The 25,910-nt window shown below is 35.4% G+C and overlaps 1 protein-coding gene across 10 annotated transcripts in view; it reads left to right on the forward strand.

Annotated features, from left to right (window-relative positions):
* Positions 1 to 25,910, forward strand: part of HMBOX1 (homeobox containing 1) — a 188,158-nt gene that overhangs the window by 130,152 nt on the left and 32,096 nt on the right. For all 10 annotated transcript variants that reach the window (XR_007151415.1, XR_007151416.1, XR_007151417.1 and 7 more), the window contains exons 5-6: positions 876 to 986; positions 12,221 to 12,374. Coding sequence is in view for 7 of the 10 variants with exons in the window: in XM_047854899.1 (XP_047710855.1) it covers positions 876 to 986; positions 12,221 to 12,374 (265 nt within the window). In the remaining 3 variants the exon portion in view is untranslated. The remainder of the gene's footprint in view (positions 1 to 875; positions 987 to 12,220; positions 12,375 to 25,910) is intronic.

Raw genomic sequence — 25,910 nt, forward strand, 5'->3', positions numbered from 1 at the left:
TTATTCTTTGCTTTTGCCAGTTGTATATTGAATTATTCATTTTGGAATAGCTACAATGACCAGAAGAAGCATGATTCTCATACTAGTAAGTTTTAGACATGTGTTTTTACTTTCAGATGTGGACGTTTTTCACATTTCTAATTAATTGCTGTCAGGAACTTTTTGGAGGTAGTTGAAAACTGCTTTATATTCTATTCAGTTTTTTTACTGTTATAAGTCTGTGTCTTAGAAGAATGTCTTTACCTCTTGAGATTTCTTAAGAGGTCATCCTGCAACTTAATTCTAAAATTCTTTCAATTCTTCATTACCTGTACTAATAGTAACACGTCTGAAAACACCTACGTAAATTAACAAATAAGCCAGAAACCTTATTGAAAAGGTTTTCATGACCTCTCCTTTCTCAGTCCCTAAATCTTTTTCATCAGTATTTATAATGAATAGCAAAACTTGCTGGCTTCATTTTTTTTTTTTTTTTCTTCTCAGTATCAGGTAAAAGTTCTAATATTCTCAACCAGGATTAGGGTATAGGTGGTGATAGAAGGAGCACAAATCTAATAGACTTCTGACATATAACTATTAATTAAGAATCTCTTCATTTATCTCACCTGAACCTAGCTTATAGATTAATTTTTAGAGACCACTTTCAAGTCTCAGTTAATAAAATGCTTTCACCTCTAGTAGATCATTGCTGAGTATATTCTAGCCAGGGCGGGCAGTCAGCCTTTACAAAGAAGTCTTATCAGGAGAGAGTTTGCTCGAGTTGCTTCCTTATAGAGTAACACAGAGAATAAAGCACCCACTAACCTAGGACCGACATAGCCCTCAGCTTCCCTGTAATTTCAGTACCCGCAACAGCTGTTTCTCTTTCTACACAGGGATCAGTCAGAGCCGGATCTCTCATTGGCTGTTGCAGCAGGGATCAGACCTGAGCGAACAGAAGAAAAGAGCATTTTACCGATGGTATCAACTTGAGAAGACAAACCCTGGTAAATATCATTTCCTTATTTTATTGCATCTGAAACAAGACTATAATTAATTACTTTTTTAAATTTGTATGCTGACTTGTCTTCACTAAGGTAGTTTCATACTTTCCTGTTGTTCCTTTTTCCTTCTAAACTGTAAAACCTAAGCCCTGATTATATCAGTTTTTAGTTTAGTGTCTAATACTAGTCCTTTTCACTCCTTCCTCCAAGGCACCTCTTTGTTTCCAGGTTATATGCTTTTTCTAACCATAGTTTGAAAGCAGCAGTGGCTGATTTCTTTTTTCAACTATAGGTTCACACATAAGATTCCATACCTATTTTTTTTCTAAATGTTACTTTAGTTAATAATGTTAATTTCATACTTTTATTTAGTTTATTCTATACTGTATCCAGTGATCTCTGCTAATGATCTTCTATTTCTAATTACCTGGATGATGAGCATGTCTTTGGACTTGAGATTGAAACTGCCCTGATGACTTTGGCAGCAGCAATAGGTTGGAAAGTAGAATGAAATCTGAAGGCAAAAAGATCACGAGAACCTTTATGTCTGAAGTTGCCAGGAGTAGGCAAGATCTGTTGTAGGATACCCTTAACAAATGGTATATAGAGTCTGATGTTGTATGACAGCCTGTATCAATCTACACACTACACAGACTGGTGGCAGCGAGCCTGATCTCAAGGTTAGCCTTGTGATTGAGCTGTATTCTGTAATAGCACAGCATTAAAGCCATTGCTTATTATAGGTTAAATCATCAGTTGGAATATTGCATATTGAAGACTTAGCTAATAATAGTATTGACTCTGAGGTAGAAATACTGTTGCAAAACATATTTATGTGTATGTGAGTGGTAAGTTTTTTGTTTTTGTTTTTTTAAAGATCACATTCCTGATCTGAAAGGCCCAGGCAGGACAAAATAGACAGACCATATCAACATCTCTGCAATGGATTTTTTTTTATCTACCCTCCCCCAGTTTCTATTTTGAAATGTTTCAGATGTACAGAAAAGTTGAAAGACCAACACAGTGAACACCTGTTTACCCTCTTTTTAGATACAATAATTGTTAACATTTTGCTGTATTTGCTTTATCCTTGTAAAATAAATGAATAAATTTAAAAATCTATTTATGTATATGCATGTATACACCTGTCTTTCTCTTCAGCATTCCTCTCCTGAATAAAAGAATAATCGCCTGAATAACCACAGCCCCTATGGTTATATAATAGATACAAACATCTAGTTTATATTCCTATTTCTCTAGTTGCAAGAATGTCTTTTTTTTTAATCAAATAGTATCTGATTTAGGTTGACAAATTGGAATTTGTCATATCTCTTTAGACTCTTAAGTCTGGTCACTCAAACTTTTTTTTTTTTTCATAACATAAACTTTTTAAACTCTCTAACCTTACAGAATGTCCCATATTCTGCATTTTTCTCTTTCCTCTTAGGGTCAATTAAATTATTCCTCTCTAGTGCCTGTATTTCCTGTAAACTACAAGTTAGGATTAGAGGCTTGATTAGATTCAAATTAAACATTTTTGGCAAGAATACTTCATAGATTATTTAGAGAGGGCATGTAGTAATGTCTACAATATACTTTGAAATGCATCAAAATAAAGTGGATAAGGAGATAGATAATGTGATAAAGTAAAGGAGTACAATGTTATATGATATGAGTATAGATTTTCATCATAAAATTTCTTCTTTGTTTCTGTATGTTTGAAAATGTTCACAAACATTGGGGCAAAATGCTTTGTGAGTAACGTTTACCTCATGTATCAAGGTTTATGTAATGTCAGGTTGTAGCACTGTTCATATGCTAAGTTCGATCATTTGTTAAAGTAAGAACCACTGGATCTTGTCTTTGCAATTTGTAAATAATCTGTAGGGTGTCATTTTGTCACTGGATGAACAGCAAACTTCTGTTAATGGTTTTAGCATCCATTGATGATGCTTACTTAATGAGTTATTCTGTTGGGGATTGCAAAATGGTGTTGATCTTATTTATTTAGTATTCCTTCAACATTTATTAGCTGACAGTTTTTCTGCAAAGAACTTTCATTTTTAGGTATTATGATAGGTAGATAGGCAAGCAGATCTCTCAAACTAATGACTCTATTGTTGCTGCCATTAGCTAAATGTTCTAAAGGGGCACAATTCAATAGAAATACAATGCAAATGACATGTAATTTAAAATTATCTAGTAGCCACATTTTAAAAAGTAAGAAATAGCTAAAATTAATTTTAATAATCTATTTTATTTAGCAAAGATATATTGACACTTCAAGTTAATTCGATACTTTTCAAAATTATTGAGACTTCTTTCTCTTTTTCTTTCTCTTTATACTGATTCTTTGAAATTCAAGTGTATTTTACACTTGAAGCACACACCATTTTCAACCAGCCACTTTTAGGTGCTCAATAGCCACATGTGGCTAGTGGCTACCCTATTAGACAGTCTTAAGATAAAATCATACTTGAAGCAACACTTAAAACTCAACTCTAAGCAGTCTTCCCAAAGACATCACTTCATCCATGACTCACATACAACAAAGCAAATCAGATGGTGAATGACAAAAACCTGGCACTTGGTCTGCTTAATAGAGCAGTTTAGGCTGATAACAAAGGTTCAGGTAGGTAAATAAGGAGCTATACCTAGGGGGTTCATAAACCTGGCACATCTCAGCAATTGTCTGCCAGGAGGGAACACCAGAGAGATTGTCAAGATATTCCAAAATGTATAGGGCAGAATAGTGAAGAATTTGAAGGACAAATACCAGTCAACTGTGTCAGGCATTCATCCTCTATAAGAAAAGGGATTTTTGTCTCTTGCATTGGCACTTAGAACAGTGCCTTGACATATCATCACAGTTGGTGAGGCTACATTCCTATCTCACACTGGGATTTCAAGGCTGAGCTCTAATTCCAGGAGGAGACTAGGATGCCAGGAAAATAAATTCACCAGAAAGAGGAAGGGGACTAAGGTACAGCTCTCAGGCCACCGCAGCCTTGTTGTTGTAGCTGATCTGATAGCACTGCTGACTGTGGAATACTACTATTGGAGTCCAGTTTTTAGCACTGGGGTGATATAGTGTTCTTCTGAAGCTGTTTTATTAAAAATTGTTGAGTGCTTGGCTGAGGAGCCAGTGGGACAAAGCTGCCATCTGTGGGATTATGATTAAATGTGTCTATGTCAGAATCCCACCCAGATGGAGCAATACAGCCTGGGGTCAGGACCGGTGGGGTACAGAGAGCCCCTAGGTCAGGAAACGGGTCGGCTGGAGAGGGGACCACCCCTCACCCCTCACGCAGTGCACTTTGGTGGGGAACCTGGTGCTAAACCATTCGTAGGTGACCTGCTTCTGGGTCCAGGTTTCCTACATAGCAAAGCAGCTCCCTAGCTGCGTTCTATTGAAAGCCCTCTACACAAGGGTTTGTAAAAGTAAATTTTCTTAACTTAAAAAAAAAAGAGGGACACCTGGGTGGCTCAGTCAGTTAAGCATCTGACTTCAGCTCAGGTCATGGGTTCAAGCCCCACGTTGGGCTCTGTACTGACAGCTCAGAGCCTGGAGCCTGCTTTGGATTCTGTGGCTCCCTCTCTGTCTCTACCCCTCCCTTGCTCATGCTTTGTTTCTCTCTCTCTCTCTCTCTCTCTCTCTCTCTCTCTCTCAAAAATAAATAATCACTAAAAACAAAAAGAAAAAATGTTTTGTTTTTTATCTTATTTTTTATTTCAGTTTGTCTTGGGATCAGAGTTCCACTAAACCATTATCAGGAAATTGGAGGAAGGTGGAACTAGGGCATTAAAACAGGAAAATGCGAAAACACTAATAGCATTCATCCAGCTGTTGATAAGGAATTGGTTTCTTTAAGGAGCTAGTACCTCCTTTTAAAAATAAGTTCCCCTAGGGGCACCTGGCTGACTCATTTGGTAGAGCATGTGACTCTTGATCTTGGGGTTGTAAGTTTGAGCCCCATGTTGGATATACAGTTTACTTAAAAGTAAATAATAAAAAACTAAATTCCTCTAATTATGTACATTTGGTTTTCAATGAAGTTGTATTGCTGATTGTCCTCTTTTTAAAGGACTTCCTATTTTTATTTGAAAACCAAATCCATATAGCTTCCAAGTTCTTTCTAGTCTGGTTTTCTGTAGGACAAAATTTAAAGTTAGCTGAAGAGAGGAGGATAAGTTTATAATTGTCAACTGGTAGTTTTCATAGCATTAACAGTAATTGGATGTTAGTGATTGAAAGTTAATTTTTAGAAGTTTTTCATTGCATTTTCACCTTCAATATAAGAGCTAATATGGTATAGAATTCTTTCTAGGTATAAATGCATCTTTGTTGATTTTAAAATAACCTTTGATTATAGCTGAAGAATTAGTATTGTTTTTTTCTTCATGGACCTTTGAAACTACTATTCTGTTTAGATAAGATGAACTAAAATTATGTTAACACCTAAAAATAGCTTATGCACTGTCCAGTCATTAGTTGCTTGTAGTACATGAGAATTTTCTTTGCAGGTCATTGCAGGGGTGATTGGAATCTACCTAAATGCCTCTCAATCAAGAACCAGTTAAATGAATTATAGTATATCTATAAAATGGAATAGTATGGAGACTAAATAGCTAGTTTTTAAAGAGGGCTTTATATGAGTTAAACTTATATGTAGAAATATCAAATTCTTAAGTGAATAAAGTAAGGTGAAAACATTAGAGTATACTGCCATTTATATAGAGGGAATACATACACACATGTATATGCTTATGTAAACATAGAACATCTCTAGCAGGCTGTATTCGGACCTAAGAAAAGTTCTGTGGAGGCTCAGAGAGACTGGGAGTACAAGGTAGCAGGAATACTGTTAACTGTATAACCTTTTGTATCTTTATCAATTTTGTACTTGTACTATATATTCAAAAAGTACATACAAAGTTTCATGGAAAAGAGAGAAGGAGGAAGAAAGGGAAAGAAGGAAGGGAGGGAAGGAGAGAGAGGCAAAAAAAAGAAATTAACCTGCCTTGTTAACAGCTTTCAAGATATAAAAACTACAGAACCTAGGTTCACATAGTCCAGACCTGTTTATTGATAAGTTCTTTTATATCATAGTTTTTTACTTGCTCATCAGAATAAATGGAAATGGTACCATCCCATTGCATATATTCTGGGGGGAAAATGCAAAATTAAGAAAAATCATTAAGATGAAAAGTGCTTTTTTTCTAAATATAAGTGTTTAGAAAATAAATTTAAAAAATGTTTGTACATTCTGTCCCTCTATTCTTGGGCTCAGATCATTTCTCTCTATATTACCTTGACTGAAGTTCTTTTTTTTTTTCAACCTTTTCATTCTGGAACCATTTGGATACAGGATTTTGTTTGTTTGTTTGTTTGTTTGTTTTTTAGTCTCTTTTTAAGTAGACTCAGCAAGAAAAAGAATAGAGTAGATATTTAGGTTGTTTTTACTGATAAGCCAGTTGATATAGATACAGTGTAGTTCTCTGATAACAGACGCATCATTAGAATTTCCCAGCATATCCCAAAGCCTGCCAAGGAGTATGAATAAAATGGACTGATGGAAACTGATCAAATACATTTTATCTTGTTTCTTATGAAAACATTTACAAGAAAATACCTATTTTTTTAAAGAAGTGTGTACTAAATTCACCGTGGTTGACATCAAACCCCCCTTTATTTAATCAAATTAAGCTCAGCAGTCTTTTCCCCTGTCTAATTTAAACATTGCTATAGCAGACAGGGTTTACTGAGTTCCTCTTGGCTCGTGGTACTGCTCTGCCTATTTCTAAATTAAACAAATAAAATTTGCCAGGAGGCTCATGCAGGGAGCACATGAAGTAAAATAAATTTGGAGAGCAGAAATAATGCCTTCTCTCTTCACTACTGCAGTGTCAAGAGCGTCGGGGAAATCACGTGTGTGACATAGGGGACAATGAGAAATTGCTTTTGAAGAAGCTAGTTTCTCTGAATGGGACAGTATGTTGTAGTCATACTTTTGTTAGTTGATTGGCAAAAGCTCACCCAAAAGTAAACCTGATAAGCAAGAAAATTATCATATATACAAAGAAAACATTTATCAAAATCTAATGATCTTAGCAAATTAGGAAAAGGTTTTTTTCCTTTTCCTCTTGGGTTTAGATTTGCTAGATAAATGTGCAAAATTTTGTTCTTAATGAGAGCCCAGATACAAGATAGAAAAAATTTTTCTATAAAGAAAATAGGTACACATTTCCCATAGGGAAAAAAAGTGGGTTCTTTAGCTAATCTAGGACTCCTATATTCAGAGGGGTTTAGAGTCTTACATACATTGTTCCTGTATTCTTAGTATCTTTGTATTTTTCTGTCAGAGTCCAGAATTTTGAACCCATTCTTGGATTATTCATTGCTCTCCATCCATGTTGACTAAAGCAAGATTAACTAAGGTTTCTAGAATAAATCTGTGTTTATTGGAGTATTTCCAGAATGCTGCTTGTGCTATTTTTAAATACTGCTATATTGAAAAAGAAAAAGGAACAAGAAAAAAAACATCAAAAGTAATGTTTCAAATTCAGTTTATTTACAAGTTTGAAATTACAGAGTTTCCAGAGTTTCCACCTTGTGCATAAATTATAAATTGCCTTGATTTATTTTAAAGTAACCAGGTCACTACTTAATTTCATCTCTTCTTTTTTTCCCCTCCTTCATTCTCTCTCCCTTTCTTTTTCCTTTGTGACCAATTTTATTTCACCTAAGTTTCCTTTTTATAGAAAAACTGGACAATACAGAATATTATAAAGAAGCATAGTTACATGACCAATAAGCCCCAATACCAAGAAAGAGCCATTATTATCAGTTAGTTTCTTTTCTTTAACCTCATCTTTGTATTCTTTGTTTTATTTATACCCATTTATCACTCAACTAAGAAAGCATGCCATAGTTTTAATGTGGACTGCTAATTATAATTTATTGACCTATTCCTCATCCTTCATCCACTGAAGCCCTGAAACTTTATCCTTTACCAGAAGCCAGGCTTTGGATGAAAGGACCTACTACTGCCTTAGCCAGTCTGTTTTTACCTCATCTTGATCAGCCTTGATAGCTGCTTGGCTCTGTTTTGAACCTTCTATCATGGCTGTTGAACAAAATTTATATAATGTAACTTAGGTAGATTCTAGAGCCCTTGTTATTCTGTAATCCCTGCTTGCATTTAGTAAATGCAAAGACTTTGAAACACTCCAACCCCATATTTTTTCCTTTGCCTAAACTTTGTTAACTTTGATGCAAATGTAATGTAAATGTAAAACTTTGATGTAAATTTAACATGTAAATGAATGAGTATGGCTGTGTTCCAGTAAAACTTTATTTAAACTATGGCAGCAAGCCATAGTCTGCCTACATTTAAGCCATGAATCTCTAAAGCATTGTGTGATGATACATTTGTCCATTTGAGGAAGAAGGTAAATATTTACTTCACACACAATAGGAAATCATATCTATTGAGGGTTCAAACAATAGGTCTGTAAAAATATTCTGAATGATAACAAAACATATTGGCCATAAAAGAAGAGGTTGACAAATTTGACTTCATTAAATTTAAGATCAGAAAGCACACCATAAATAAAGATAAACGGTGAATAACAAACTGGAAAAAAAGTTGCAATCTGTGTAACTAGCAATTGGTGTTGTTTTAACACACCAGTAAGGTGAATAACTCAAAAGAAAAGGCAAAAGACATAAATTCACAAGAAAAGTTATGTGAATTTTGGTAAACAAGAAAATATACTCATTAATAGTAAAATCTCAGTATTAAAGGAAATTTTTTTTGCCTGCCAAATTTGTAAATGTGAATAGTTAGTAATACTCATAATCCTCAGTATGTTGGGGAATGTGGGGAAATAAACAACTGGAGATGGTTGCAATGTCTTACATTTATTTTGTATTATTGTGCAACAGATTACCCTACAACTTAGCAGCCAAAAACAGCAAACATTTATTATCTCACAATTTCTCCGGGTCAGAAATCCAGGAGTGGCTTAGCTAAGGTGGTTCTGCTCAGAGTTCTCATGAGGCTGTAGTTGAGCCATCAACTGACTGGACAGTCTACCTCTAAGGCCACTCTTGTGAGGGTTGGCAGGCCCCAGCTGCTTCCTCCTTATTGCCCAGGGATTTCCAAATCCTCGCCACATGGGGCATCGCCTCTGGCTCCCCAAGTGTCCTTACAACCTGGCAACTATTTTTCCCCCAAGCAAGTCATTCATCTAAGAGGTAGAGCACCTAAGACAGACACCATGGTATATATATTCTATAACCTGATATCAGAAGCGATGTATCATCACTTCTACCACATGTTATTGGTCACACAGACTAATCCTGGTATAATATGAGAAGGAACTACACAACAGGGTGAATACCAGGAGGCAGGGATCCTTTGGAACCATCTTGGAGGCTGACTGCCACATGGCTATATTGGTACTATATGCCTAAGGTCTTATTCCTCTCTGTCTGCTGGGTTATACTGTTCTCTACATGGTATCTGATGTAGCTAGAATGTCCAGAATGGCTTTTTTTCCTCAATTGTGGCACCTGGGAGCTGGCCAGGCATCTTTTTTGTTTGTTTTATTTTTTTTTTCTCATTTGTATTCTTGAGAGAGAGCCAGTTTTGGTTGGGGGCGGGCAGAGAGACAGGGAGACAAAGAATCGGAAGCAGGCTCCAGGCTCTGAGCTGTCAGCACAGAGCCCAATGTGGGGCTAGAACTCATGAGCCGTGAGGATAACGACCTGAGCTGAAGTCGGACACTTAACCAAATGAGCCACCCAAGCACCCCTGACCAGGCATCTTTCACTCCATGTAGCTAACTTGGGCTTCCTTATAGTATCATAGGGTCAGGTTAGTCATACTTCTTATATGGCAACTGGCTTTTCCCAGAACCAGCATTGCGGGAGATCTAGTAAGAAGCCGCAAGGCTTCTTATTACCTAGCCTTGAACTGTTTCCGTTTTCTGTTGTCAAAACATGTCACAGGACAAACTTACATTCAAGAGCATGATTACCAAGAGGTGTGACTTACTGTGAAAGGCCATCTTTGGAACTATCCCAGGAAGTTAGGCTTTGGAGAGATGATGCTGGCTTGTTCTAAAGCTAGTGGAGGTAATACAAATTGATCTGAGCCTGGATATACTTTGAAGATAAAATTGACAGGGTTTGCTATGGGCTGGATATGTGGTATGTCAGAGAAATAGAGAAGTCAAAGATGAATCTGAGAATTTTGCACTGAGTAATTTGAAGAATAGGGATGCTATTTACTCAGATGGGAAGGACTGTAAGACAGCAGGTTTGGAGAGGAAAATCAAGATTGGTTAAAATATTGAGCCTCTGTATAAGAGAATGCATATAAATATATAGCTATTAAGGTGAATCTACATAGAGATCTATATGTAGTGAAGTAGAAACACTTCCCAAGGTATTAATTACAAGGTACAATATACAAAGTATGGGTGCACCTGGGTGACTTAGTTGTGCGTCCAACTCTTGATTTCAGCTCAGGTCAGGTTATGGGATCAATCCCTGCATCCGGCTCAGTGCTGAACATGGAGCCTGCTTAAGATATTCTCTCACTCTCTCTCTCTCTCTCTCTCTCTCCCTCCCTCCCTCCCTCTCCCTCTCCCTCTCCCTCTCCCTCTCTCCCTCTCTCCCTCTGCCCCTCCCCAGCATATGTGCACATGCATGGTGTCTCTTTCTCTCTCTCTCAAAAAAAATAAGTAAATAAATAAAATAAAAATAAAGTATTCTTTTTATGACAAATATATATTTATTAATATGTACATTATTCCACATAATTCTAATAATTTATAACCTTTCTAGGGCTAGATTAAGAGTTTGTATTTTATTCCATACGCAGAGGGAACTTTTTGAAGGCTTTTGGTCACTGGAATGCTGTGATCATAATTATGCTTTGGGAAGATGAATTTAACAGTATAAAGAATGAAGGAACAATGGGAGATCCAGGGACTGAGCTCTGTAAATGCATACCAAGTTATATTTAAATTCTTTGAAATAAGTCTACAGAGTTCAGAGACAGTATTGCTCTTTTGTTTTGTTTTGTTTTATTCATAGCTTCTATAGCAAGCTAAGTCTATAGCAAGCCAAAAGAAGGCGGGGGGGGGGGGGGGAAGGTTGGCGAATGGTGAATACATGCATTATCAGAAGTTCATTATTTGAGAAAAGGCTAGTCTAAATTAATAAAATATCCCAGTTACATTTTTCCCCATTGGTTTTATTATATTCAAGAGGTAACAGAAAATAGTATAGCTTTAAGAGGTGGTAGACCTTTGGAGATCTAATTTAGTTACCTAATAGACTAACATCATGTCAAAAACTACCTTACTGCCTTTGTGCTATATTTAACTTTTTTTCTTTAAGAGTTTACAATAATTAGGATTATTTTAAATTCATCTTCTACCTGCATACATTCTTTAAGGGCTCCATTTTCTCAATAACAAAAATCCTTTGAGTGGTAATGAAAAGTTTTGAAATGTATTGTATATTGTTCAAAAAGATTAAAACGGGTGCCTGGGTGGTTCAGTTGGTTGAGCGTCCAACTCTTGATACCAGCTCAGGTAATGATCTCTAGGTTCGTGGGTTTGAGCCCCACGTTGGGCTCTGCACTGTTAGTGTAGAGCCTGCTTGTGATTGTCTTCTCTCTCCCTCTCTCTCTGCCCCTCCCCAACTCACACTCACAGTCTTTCTCTCAAAATAAATAAATAAACTTTAAATAAATAAATAAACATTTGTTTTAAGGAAAATTAAGTTCTCACTAGTTCAAAGACCAACACTTCCCTATTCCCCTAAAGAGAGAGATTTTGGGCTTTGTTTCAAAAAATGACATGAATGACAAGCGACCAAAAAAATTTGACATTTTAAAATAATTAATGATGAATTTTTTAAGGAGAATTTTTTTCCCTTTGGATTTTTGTTTGGGCAAAATTTTTATTTCTCCATGCTTCAGGGCCGGTAGCCTGTGGCACAGAAGCCAGGCAATGTTTCAAGGCAACAGTTTGCACTGGCATGGGGCACTGTGAGAGACCCTGGGGATTTTTTTTTTTTTTTAAATGTAAATAGCAAATGTATTTGGCTCACAAGTTTCAATAGAAGGACAAAAATTTATTGTTGATTTCATGATTATATTTGTCATTGGTTTTAATAAATTGCAAGGTATTTTGCTAAAAAGTCTTGTTTGTTTCAGGGGCTACACTAAGTATGAGACCAGCCCCCATTCCAATAGAGGACCCAGAATGGAGACAAACACCTCCCCCAGTCTCTGCCACATCTGGCACCTTCCGACTACGACGAGGGAGTCGATTTACCTGGAGAAAGGAGTGCCTCGCTGTCATGGAAAGGTATGTGTCTCCTTTCCCATGATCAATGTCCCAAACTTAGGAAAGAGAGAAACTTCAGATAGATTTGGACAGTTTCCATTTCAGACGAGTAATTTGGGATATAGGTTCTATCTCAAAATATATTTTGGGGTATTATAAACGTTATATTATTGAAATAAAATCTTACCATTTATAATTCATAAAACTGGAGTTAACATGTATGACTATAACTAGTGTTCTCAGTAACTTAAGAAACTTTAGAAGACTTTTTCTGAGTTTAGATCTTTATATTTTATTTTGGAAATGCTCTTTGAAGTCTTATTTTCATCAGAAATATTGAATAATTATATAGAAGGTCACTGAGATTTTACTTCCTTCAATCAGGAGTATGGCCTAAATGAGCTCAGTCCTAAAAGTTAAAAATACTGTTTTTTACTTTGATTTGTTAATTTATCTTCTGACTCTAGCACCAGTACCTTATCCATAGTCAGTATACTCAGTATGTTTTAGATTGGAATTTGATCTTAGCTTCTGTTTTTCTATCCAAAATGGTATAGATTAATTAAATATGATTATTAAATGTTCAGTATATTTAGGGTAGATCCTGTAGTAGAATTGCCCTTTTAGTCTCCTACCTGAAAGTAATGTTTATGGAATTCTGTTTTGATGGAGAGTTTTATATTCAATAAGGTAATAATTTTCCACTTAAAAACTATTTACTTCCCAGGGGCGCCTGGGTGGCGCAGTCGGTTAGGCGTCCGACTTCAGCCAGGTCACGATCTCGCGGTCCGTGAGTTCGAGCCCCGTGTCGGGCTCTGGGCTGATGGCTCAGAGCCTGGAGCCTGTTTCCGATTCTGTGTCTCCCTCTCTCTCTGCCCCTCCCCCGTTCATGCTCTGTCTCTCTCTGTCCCAAAAATAAATAAACGTTGAAAAAAAAAATTTTTTTAAAAACTATTTACTTCCCAAGAATAAATATAGAGAAAAAAGCATATATTAGGCAAAGGTAAAAACAGTTGAATTTTCATATTGAGATTTCTCAATAATTTCAATAATAGAAAAGAATGGAATTGAACGTTTAAAACTGGGTTTAACTTCTAAGTTAAACATAGAATATGTTTACATAGAATACAATGTTGACATAGAATACATATTGACATTGAGCCAGCTTCACCTTTTTTCCCCCAATTGTCTAATCTGATCAGTCGAACAGCAAACTGGAAAGAGCATTTGACTGCAAGTCAAAGACCTGAAACCCGGATTTGGCTTTGCCGTTAACCAACTGTGCAACTTTGTGCAGCTCACAAACTCTAAGCAGTAACTTTTTTATCTATAAAATGAAGGTTTTTAATATATCATCTGGACTTCTGTCATCTCTCTTCCTGCCTATTTCCTGATTATCTCCCAGCTCATTAGACATCACTATCTGAAGTAGAAGGAGATTTAAAATGCCGAAGTTGAGGCCATGTTTTTTGTTCTTGTGATTAGGTTGAAATTAAAAGATTTGCTTAATGAGGATGTTGGATCCAGTAGCCAAAATGAGACTATAGATTATTCATTGATGTTATCATCTATAACTTTTCTCACTCTGTCTATTGTAGATTAGCGTAGAGGCCATTCATTGAATAACAAATCCTTATATGCTTGAGCAGTTAAAATAGAAGAGTGAGACATTTTCATCCCAGAGACCTGACGTTTATAATCTGCTTTATTTTTTTCATCTAAAAATTTTTATTCTATTAAAAAATTTCCTCAGAACTTACACATAACACACATAAATTTAAATAATACCAAACTTAAAAATTATTTGTGGTACTATACCTTTTCCTCTTGGTAACAAAGTAGGCTTTGGTATTAGTTTCTAGTTGGTGTAAGTTCTAATTTTGCTACTGATTCAGCCATTTAATTTACTCATAAAGATACCAATATACAGGGGCGCCTGGGTGGCACAGTCGGTTAAGCGTCTGACTTCAGCCAGGTCACGATCTCGCGGTCCGGGAGTTCGAGCCCCGCGTCGGGCTCTGGGCTGATGGCTCAGAGCCTGGAGCCTGTTTCCGATTCTGTGTCTCCCTCTCTCTCTGCCCCTCCCCCGTTCATGCTCTGTCTCTCTCTGTCCCAAAAATAAATAAAATGTTAAAAAAAAAAAAAAAAAGATACCAATATACATTTATCACATGATGTTTGTATGAGGAGAGATTAATTTTAAAATTGATAATATTAGGGATGGGAAAAATAATAAAATTGATAATATTAATAATGATAGGTGATATTCCTAATGCATTTTCAGAATTGAACCTCATAAGCTTTGCGATTCTTTTTCTTTTTTCCCAAAGCAACAAAATCTACCCATGGAATCACACTAATTAAATTTCAGTTAAAAAGACATTGAGCACTTACCCCATGTAAGACTCCCATTTAATCTTAATTTTCATTTTTTAACCTTAATTTTAATAAGTGTATCCAGGAATTGGTTATCTTAGGTTTAATTTTATCTTACTGGTTTGGCACAACCAGTAAGAAAGTATGTGGTTTATTCCAGTAGTTGTAGAAACGCAAAAAGCCTTTCAAAGTATTTAATAGCATTAGTACAGAAGATCATGGAATGATTTCATTTTGTGAAAGTGGAACTTTTTATTTTCTAACATGGAATATAAAATTCCCTAGCCTCAGAGCAATGTGTGATATTTTTTCCTACACTGAATAGGTGGATAAATATTTATGCACAGACTGTAAATCCAGCAAAGTACTAGGGTTACTCAAATATATTAGTAGAAGTGAAAGTCACTCCATTCTTCATACCGTACACAAGACAAATTTCAGATGAATCAAAAAAGGTAGTCCATATAAATAATGGAAGAAAGTATGGGTATCCTGGAAATGGTGAAGTTTTTCCTAACTAGGACTCAAAATCCAAAATATGAGAAAGGATTGATAAATTTGATTACATAAAGTAAAAAAAAAACTTTGAGGGGGCTCCCAGGTGGCTCAGCCGATTAAGTGTCCAACTCTTGGTTTCAGCCCAGGTCACAATCTCATGGTTTCATGGGCTCAAGCTCTGCATCAGGCTCTGCACTAGCAGTGGCGAGCCTGCTTGGGATTCTTTCTCCCCCACTCTCTCTGCCCCTCCCCAACTTCTGCTATCTCTCTCTCTCAAAATAAATAAGTAAACTTTTTTGAAAAAGAAAAAAACTTTGGGGAGAAAAAATAAAAACAAAAGAAAAATTGGAAAAAATATTGGCCACATATTATTATCCCTGATGTATAAACAGCTTTTATAAGAGAGAGACCAACAGCTCTGTAGAAAACTAAAGATATCAGCAGAAAAGCAAATGCAAATGGCTCTTGAACATATAAAAAGATGTTCAATTTAACTCATACTAAGAGAAATTCATATTAAAATTACACTGAGATACTATTCTTATCCTATCACACTGGCAAAAATCCAAAAGTTCCATAACATTTTCATATTGATTGAGCTGTAGGGAAATGGGCACTCTCACATACTGCCTGTGGGGAATGCAAAATGGAACAACTTCTGTGGACAGGAATTTGACATTATTAGGGACAGTTATTCACAGATTTGCCCTTTGACTCAGCATTCCCATTTCTAGAAAATTATCCCAGAGGCAAACTGACAAAAATATAAATACAGCATCCCCGTTTGCAATAATGTCAAAATATTGAATACAACCGGTGTGTCTATGGGTGGTGGACTTGGGTAATTAAATTATAGTGCACCCACACATTGGATGTGCAGGCTCAAATAATAGAGTGCTTTGCCACAACAAAAGGAATGAATTTTCCTTCCTAGAGAATGAAAATCATACTGTGTCCTTCTGTACTGTCACTATTAAATATTTCGTAAGGCTTTTTTACATTTTTGTAACTACTGGAATGAATACTTTTCTATATACAGTGATCTCCAGAATATAATGTTTAAAAAAACATTTTTTTTGTCTTTTGTATATAGTTGGCTATCATTTATGTATTTATATATTTGCTTATAATTTGTTTTAAAATGAAGGAATACACCATAAAATAAAACAGCTACCAATAGAAGAAGAGAAAGAAAAAACAGAAGGAACAAGAATAGAAGCTCAACTTCTCTCAATATACCCTGTTTTGACATTGTAACCATGTAAATATTTTATGTATTTATAAAACAAAATTAAGTTGAAATGGGGGGGAAGGTGACCCCTAAAATATAATGAAACAAACCTCACTGACTTAAACATTCATAACCTATATCAAATAACTTTATAACACAGTATTTTGACTATGCTTCTTGGTGGGATACAGCTTAGGATAAGAAGAACTGCAAAAAAATCTTACCTTGTTTTTACTAATTTGATAATATTAATATTGTTACCCAGTTGCTATTTTTATTTGTATAGATACAGATATAAATAAGACAATCATAATTAATGTTCCTAGGAATCAAAGTTTTTGGTGTAAAACAGATATAAACATAAAATCAAAATAAGTAAAACACTATAATGTGTATGTGTGTGCATATAGAAATTTATCTCGAATTTATTCTTTTAACAAGTCTTATTGAGATACAGTTCACCTAAGTAAAGTATACCATTCAGTGCTTTTTAGTGTATTTAGTCATGCAACCATCACCATAATCAGTTTTAGAATATTCGCTTCACCCCCTAAAAAGCCCTTGCATCCAGTAACAGTCACTCCTTTTCCACTCATTCTCCCCCAACCCTACATAACCATTAATCTGCGTTCTCTGAATGTAGATTTTGCCTATTCTGGACATTTCATATGAATGGAATAATACAAATGTGGCCATGTGTGACTCACTTCTTTCACTTAGCATATCTTCAAGGTCCATCCATGTTGTAGGTTTGACATACTGCATTCCTTTTTGTTGCCAAATAATATTCCATTGTATAGATATGCCATAGTTTATTTATTCATTCATCTGTTGATAGACATTTGGAGTTGTTTCCCTTTTCCAGCTATCATTGCTAATGCTGCCATCAACAAAATTTGTGTACTAGTGGAATTACTGGGTCATATAGTAATTGTGTTCAGCCTTTTGAAAAACTGCCAGACTGTTTTCCAAAGCAGATGTACCATTTTACATTCCACCCAGCACTGTATGATGGTTCCAGTTTCTCACCAATACTTATTATCTGTCTTACTGTTACTACCCTCCTAGTGTGTGCAAAGTAGATTCTCACTGTGGTTTTGATTTGCATTTCCCTGGCCAATAATGTTGGGCATCTTTTCATTGGCTATTTGTAATTTCATCTTTAGAGAAATGTCTATCCAGATCCTTTGTCAATTTTTTAAATTGGGTTATTTGTCTTTGTATATTGAATTGTAAGTTTTCTTCATGTATTCTACATACAAGTCACTTATACATGGTTTCCAAATATTTTCTCCCATTCTGTGGGTAGTCTTTTCACATTCTTGATGATGATCTTGGAGTACACAAGTTTTTGACTTTCATAAAGTCCAGTTTATTTTCTCGTCTGTTGTTTGCACCTTTATTGGCTTGCTTAAGAAAGCTGTGCCTACATCAAAGCCACAAGATTTATTTCTATGTTTCTTCTAAGCGTTTTGTACTTTTAACTCTTAAATTTAGGTCTTTGATCCATTAGAGTTAATTTTTACATCTGATGTGAGTGAGGTTAGGGACTGAACATCATTCTTTTGCATGCGATATCCAGTTGTCCCAACACTGTTGAAAGAACTATTCTTTTCCCACTGACTAGTCTTGGTACCCTTGTCAAAAATCAGTTGAATAAAAATGTGAAGGATCTCTTCTTTTCTATTCTGTTCCACTGATCTGTATATCACCCTGTCATGATTACTGTTTTATTGTAGTAAATTTTGAAATCTGGAAATACAAATTTTCCACTTCCTTCTTTTTTAAGATTGTTTCAGCTATTCTGGATTCCTTGTATTTCCACATGAATTTTAGGATCAGCTTGCCAATATTTGCTAAGAAGCCAGCTATACTTTGGTGGGAAATCCCAAAATCTTGAATATGAATTATAAGTAAGAATGTGAATTTGTTATAGTTTCTCTTGGAAAAAAGGAGGGGGTGTACTTTCCATCTCTGCTTAACTCAACCCATGAACAGTGATCAACTTAGTAGACATTAGCAGTCCTAGGGCACAGAGTGTGGTCATAAGTGCCATTAGCACTCCTTGGAGAAATGTCTGATTCTAGACTTGGCACAGGAAATATACATGATAAGACTAGAGATCCTGTTAAAGCAAGAAGGCCATTACAGATAAGTGAGTAATACAAAGGGACTCAGGAGCTAACTTGAAGAGGCTCCCCCTTCCAAAGATGGGGGTAATTTGAACATTGAATTATATTACCATTATTATTATTACCATTGATAATAGATTGAAGCACAACAAACTTATTAAAAATCCATATATAATAATGTTACTAAAAAAATTATTGGTCACACCAAGAGTTGTTAGAGAACCAACTAAATATTTAAAAGTGGTAAAAGGGAAGAACTATTTAACTTGTCTTTCGCATATGAACTTTATCCCTGATTAACCAAAAGGCTTTCTTTAATGAAGGATCTCAACTAATAAATGAAAAAGGAATAATATAATTAAAATATCTTCATTGTGTAAACTCCTAATGAAATAATAGATCTGACAATGATCATGAATAGGTGCTAACAAAAAGACAGACAATCAGGCATTATATACCTCTTGGAGGATGTAAACACCACCACCCACATAGAGTATTCTGCTAACAAAAGTGAACCTGAATCAAATCAAGCGTGTAGGTCTAACTCTAGGTTGGTAGGAAATATTAAACAAAGTTCTGTCAAACAATACTATGAGGAATTCAGGTCAACAAAATCCATGATGTGAGAGATACTAAGAATATAATAACTCAGTTATTTCAAGTGTTTTTTTAAAAATGTATTAGCCAATTAAAGAAATTTGATACACTGGATAAATGATGATTCTAATTTCAGTTATGATAATGGTAGCTTGTATGCAAGTGGTGCTACATTTATAAAAGAGTTTTTGTCTTTTAGAAATATGTACTAAAGGGGCGCCTGGGTGGCGCAGTCGGTTAAGCGTCCGACTTCAGCCAGGTCACGATCTCGCGGTCCGGGAGTTCGAGCCCCGCGTCAGGCTCTGGGCTGATGGCTCAGAGCCTGGAGCCTGTTTCCGATTCTGTGTCTCCCTCTCTCTCTGCCCCTCCCCCGTTCATGCTCTGTCTCTCTCTGTCCCAAAAATAAATAAAAACGTTGAAAAAAAAAATTTTAGAAATATGTACTAAAATATAGAATATGATGAAATGATATGATATCTGGGATTTACTTCAAAATAACACAAAGTGGAAAGGCAGAGGCAAGGGTGTGGGTCAAACAAGAGTAGTATTTGTAAGTTGATGGTTTCTATAGCTTCTGTAGTATTTACTTGGGGGTTCATAGTACAGTTTTCTCTACTTTTGTACATATATTGTATGTGTGTTAAAGATCTAAATTTTGGATCAAATCATGTAGAATTATGAGAAATGAATGTCTTCATTACCAAAAACCTCAACTACACAATGTTATCTAATAACATTTACTTAACAAATAAACAAATGTCACTATACAATGCAGTGGTGTGAGCATAAATAGTTCCTTCAGTCTTGGAGTTTACAATCAGCTTGGAGAGACAGACATTAAACAGATAATTAGACAAATCGAGGTAAAATTGCAATGGTAATACATGTATGAAAGGAAAGGTTCATGGTGCTGTGAGATATTATAATAGAGGATGTGGTAGGAATTAATGAAGTAAAAGGAAAAGGGCAAACATTGCAGGTGGAGAGGAGAGCTGTAGTCATCTAGAACTGCACTGTCTGATACGGTGGTGACATGTGACTATTTAAATTTAAATTACTTCAGATGAAATAAAATTTAAAATTCAATTCTTCAGTCACACTAGCCACAATTTAAGTACCTACTAGTTGTGTATGGCTACTGACCGTAGTTTTAGACAGTATTTCTATCACAGAAAATTTTATATGGAATATTTGTATCGCTGCAGAAAATTTTATTAGATGGCTATGATACAGAACAACTGTAACTCATCCCCAATAAAGAAAATAATGGGTATATTTGCCCCATAATAATTTGTTTTTGTTTTTCTTTTTACTCAAAATCATAAGGCAAATACAAATACAAATTAAAAAGCAAACATTAAGTCTACTGAAATATTTTAGAAGATTTTCTATATGACAGTGACAGAAACAGATTTTACTCATTCCCATATCAAAATTATTTTGCTTCTGTATCCACATCTAACCCTGCTTTCCACACCCAGCCCTGTTTTTCAGAGTATAAGATTTAAGAATTTATTATTTATAATGATTGGTCTTTTTCTCCTTTAGTATGCATGCATGCATGCATTCATTCATTCATTCATTCAGCTGTTTATCAAAAGTATTTATATATGCTACATTTGGTAGATATGTCTCTTGAGTCTTTCAATTTGCATTCATTCATTCACTTGTTTATCAAAAGTATTTATACATGCTGCATTTGATAGATGTGTCTCTTGAGTCTTTTAATTTGTAACAGTTCCTTACACGTGTGCATGCACACACACACGCACACACACACACACACAATTTGTTCATGTTGTTCATTTGTTGAAGATACTAAGGCATTTGTTGTATTGAATTTCCCACATTTTAGGTTTGGTCAATTACATCCTCTTATGTGTCTCTTAACATCACCTCATATTTTCTGTAGAGTGGTAGTTAGATCTAGAGTCCTCATTCGATTTTGGTTTAGCTCTTTTGGCTACTTTGTCCTTACTAGTACATCATATAAGGAGGCACATTATGTCTGGTTGTCCCATTTTTAGTAACTATAGGATTAACCATGGGATTCAGTTCTGTCATCTTGATCCACTTATTAGTAAGTTCCCCATCTAGTGAATAGTTTTAGGGCAGTGATTCCTAATTTTGACTGCATATTAGGAGCACCTGGGAGGTTTTAAAAATATCAGTGAGACACTACCCCTGACCACAGGGACATAGGCAGAGGTATATTTGAAAAGTTCCCAAGTGATTTTAAAGTACAGCTAGGATTGAGAATCACTGTTGTGTCATCCACTAATGACTTTTTCCTAGTCACTTTTTTAATAAGGGGTTACAAAATAGTTATATTCCTAGGGTGCCTGAGTGGTTCAGTTGGTTAAGCATCCAACTTTGGCTCAGGTCGTGATCTCACAGTCCATGGGTTCAAGCTGTGCGTCGGGCTGTGTGCTGACAGCTTGGAGCCTGCTTCAAATTCTGTGTCTCCCTCTCTCTGTCACTTCCCTGCTCGTGCGCTCTTTCTCTTTCTCTCAAAAATAAATAAACATTAAAAATTTTTTAAATGATTATCTTCCAGTTTTTTCATTTCTTCTGCATTAGTCAGCTAATTCTTCTATAAAAAAGAACTTTCCCTCATCAACTCTTTAGTTACCCTGAAATATATTCCTTTACATTATAGTAAGCATATAGCGGAGCATTATAGTATAAGCAATTACAGAACTGAGGAATAAATGCTATTATGAAGATGGGTACTTGAGTTTATGGGACCATAAGATGCAGACAATCAGAGGAAAGAGACTTTAACAAAATGATGACATTTTGGTTGCATTTTGATGGATGACAGATTCTAGTTCACCAATTAGAGAAGGAGAAAAAGAGTATTATAATATTAGATTATCACTAAGTTCTTTGTGGCAGAACGTGGAGTTTTTCGTTAGGAGCATCTCTACCTTGATTATACAGGACTTAGTCATACTGTGCATGCTATAATTAAATAAGTCCCATGCTTAATTTATTACCACAGCTTGGTGTTCAGGCTTTTTCAGAAAGGAGATTGTAGCTGATTAGAATTGTCTGTTAGATAATATCAGTAAGAGTATGGAAGATAGGCAAGAAATCAGCCAATCAAGTATGTATTTGAACACATACCAGATGCCTAGAGCCAAGGGTAAATAAAATTTAAATAAATGTTAAGTTGTAGTACCTGCCCGCATATATCTTAAGGTATCTTATATTTGAATAAGTATATACAGTTTGTATACAATTATTGATCTTACTGATAATTCTGTATGACAGTTGACCTTATTTAATCTTCAAAATTTTGTACTGTATATATTTTATTATTTACAGATTTTATGTAAGAGCATTAGAGGAAGGAAGTATGACTAGCCTACATGTAAATGGATTGGAAGTGGGAAAAATGAAGGCCAGCTAGGAAGCTGTTAGAGTAGTCTATGTGTGAGTGACGAGGGCCCAAAGGATAATATCAAAGCAAACAAAATGGATAGAAGGTAATAGGTATAAGAAAAAAATGTGGAAGAAAAGAACAACCTAACCTAGTTACAGACAACATAGAAATGACAAAGCAGGAGGTGTAAAAGAGAACTTAACAGATTCTGGGAAACAGAATCTGTACCTTTAGAAAATAGTTTGATTTTGGGCAAATCATTCAACATCTCTTAATATTTGAAATATTTAGAAAAAGAAGAGTTAAGTATTACAATACAGTAAAAAGCGGATGGGCTTCAGAGTCATACAGATTTACGGTTTAGTCCCAGCTTCATTTTATGTTAATCCTTCAGAATTTCAGTTTTCTATAAAATGGGAGATGCTGTTATGAGAAGAGTTGCATGAGATCATGTATGTAAAGCACACAGTAGAATGCCTTCCTCATAACTGGTGTTGAGCCAGTGTTCTTTTTCCATTTAAGTTCTTTCCACTTAGAACTTTGCGAACTCATTTCAAGATGTTAAGAGATCTCAGTGTCTCTAGAAAAGGAGATTTAGGAGGCATCATTATATCAGGTACAGTTAAAGCCACAGTGTATCAGTGAACCCTGGTCAAATCCACGTCTTGCATTTTGCTTATACTGTTTCTGCATTTTTGTAGCTAAATATGGCTAGAGAAAACTTTAAACTCTGCAGACTGATCTCATTTTAAATTCATGACCATGAACCTCAAGTGGGCCTGTAATTCTGCCAGACATTCATACTATACCCACCTGGTTCAGTCTTTCCCAGTATCCTAAACAATTATTTCACACTTTGCTCTCTCTGCCAACTTGCATTCTCCTCATGGTGACATGCTTCCTGTTTAAATGAGGCGAGTGAAATACTCAGAAACACAAACATGTATAGATTTGAAAATTTCCATAATTAAAAAAAAGATTATTGTTACAAATTTAAAGAGGACCTGGCTAGATTTGAATGGATGAAATAGAATAGATAATTGACTGATACTTATTCATTTATTTTTATAGCATCTGCTATGTGCTAGCACTGAGGTAAGCTTACCTCCAGTAGTTTGCATACTCACAAGAGGAGAAAATATCATATATATCATAAGTCAGAAATAGCTGCTTGTGCAAATAATGTAATGTCAGACTCAAATGTGGTTTTTCTTCAGCAAACCTAACCATCCTTTTGCTAATTCAACAAAGGACTTACTAGGTATGAGGCAAGGTGCTAGGGATGGATACCTTCTAGGTGAAAGGAGTAGAGGGATGATGAACCTAGTTGGCTTGAGTCTTGAGAGTTTATGGTCAGAAGTGTTGGAGCTTTATGGCCCAGGAACAAGGTGTCTAATGTACTCCTTCCTTTTTTCCTTTCTTTTCCCCTTTCAGCAATTTGGGCAGGGTATGTGGAGACAGGTGTGGCTCTGGAGTGTTAGGATATGACTGGGACACAAAAGAATGAAACCTGGCTGTGCACCTGTTCTGGCCTTAAGGGAGAAAGAGAAAAGAACACTTCAAATCTCCGTATGTAGGGTTTTCAGCTCAATTAAGCGAGATAGAACGAGAAGCAACCACTTGGAGAGGACTTTAACTAGATACAGGAATAAATGTAAGAGTACCTGGCTGTGACAGGTAGAAGAAATAGCACATAGTGGTTAAGAATACTAGCTTTGGAGCCAGATTTGTGTACATAGGGTACTTCTTGCTGTTAATTTTCATCACAGTAGCTGAATGATCAGTCTGTATCTGTGTCCAGGAAAACGGAGGCAAAATGAATATTTTGTAATTCTTCGTGTATTTGTAATTAAAACTATTTATTGCATGTTTTTATTTTTTTTATGGAGCCAGTATACCTGTATACTATTTTTTTTTGTTCCTTCTCTTTCCATGTTCATCTTCAGTGAGCAATATAAAACAAAATCATTACTAAAGCCCAGAACCCTCTGAAATTATAAAGAAAACATTTTTTGTTGCTGTTTAACTTTTGTCAGTCTCCAAAACAACTTTTAAAAATAAACCCAAAATATTCTTCCCAACGGCAAAGAATCAGTATTAAAAATTTTAGCTTGAGAGTGTCTCTCCTCCCTGCTCCTCCAATTTAAGCATCTAAAAATAGCTTCTTAGGATAAAAGTGCCTCTTCATGAGCAAAAATAGCATCACAACCACAATACTATAACAAACCAAAATTAAATCATAGCTCTAAATTTGGTGTCACTGCTGTTAAACTGACATGTTATACAGTCTGAATATATAATCTGAATTAGAGACATGGGTCTAACTACACAAATACATTTTGTATAAGTGTGTTCTACATCCTGGTAGAATCTGCATAGAAGAGACAAATAAGTTTGTAAAGTGTGTTTCTAGAATGTTGCTTGAGGCTTCTGTAATTTAATTCTCTTGTATTTACTGCATCTTGGAATTCTTCCCAGGACAGTTTATTAGTACTTGGATTTTGGTTTCAGTCTCTTTCCTTTCTCCTTTTTACTTTTAATTTTTTCAGTGAATACTTGGACTGTGAAGGTTAAGAAGACCAATAGTTCCAGAAACTAAATTCTATATTTAACTGCAGACTGGGTGTGGCTCAGACAACTGCAGTGCAAGCTTGCTCGTGTTTTGCCAGTCATCAAAACCCTGACCTACAGAGAACATTCCTTTTCCTAGTCTTCTGACTTTGAAATATGCTGAATTATGATGATATGATGATATATAGTACACACGTTGTATGTATATACATAAAATAAAGACCAAAGAGTCGCATAGGTTCAAACTTAAGTGGCCCTGGAAGATGTTTTTTTCTTCTGTGATCTTTTATAGTAATCTCCCAGTGATATTAACCCACTCTGTTTTCATTGTGCTGCTTCCCATCATTCTTTTATTACTTTTAATTACCACTGTGTGATTTAAAAAATTTTTACACAGGACGTCTTCTCCACTTCAGCTCCCATTTCATGAAGCCATATTTTCTTTTAATTTTGTTTTCTTCATGTTTTGCATTATATAGGACAGTTATTAGTGTAGTATAGTTTGAGACTTTATTTACCATAAAAAAATGGAGAAATAACTGCTTGTTCTCCTAGTAACATCCCTCCCCGCCTTTTTTTTAAAAAGGCACTCTATCTCTTGGACAGAATCCTGTTACTTTGTAAAATGAAAAAATAACCACCCAGTATCCTTCTGTATTATTTTGTAGTGTCCCAATATTATTTGATGGTATTCATACCAAATAGGAATCCAAGGAGTAAGAGACCCTGCTCATTTCAGTAAAATATACCTAGCCAGAAACAAA

The sequence above is a fragment of the Prionailurus viverrinus genome, chromosome B1 (assembly GCF_022837055.1).
Source record: "Prionailurus viverrinus isolate Anna chromosome B1, UM_Priviv_1.0, whole genome shotgun sequence".
NCBI classification, from domain to species: domain Eukaryota; kingdom Metazoa; phylum Chordata; class Mammalia; order Carnivora; family Felidae; genus Prionailurus; species Prionailurus viverrinus.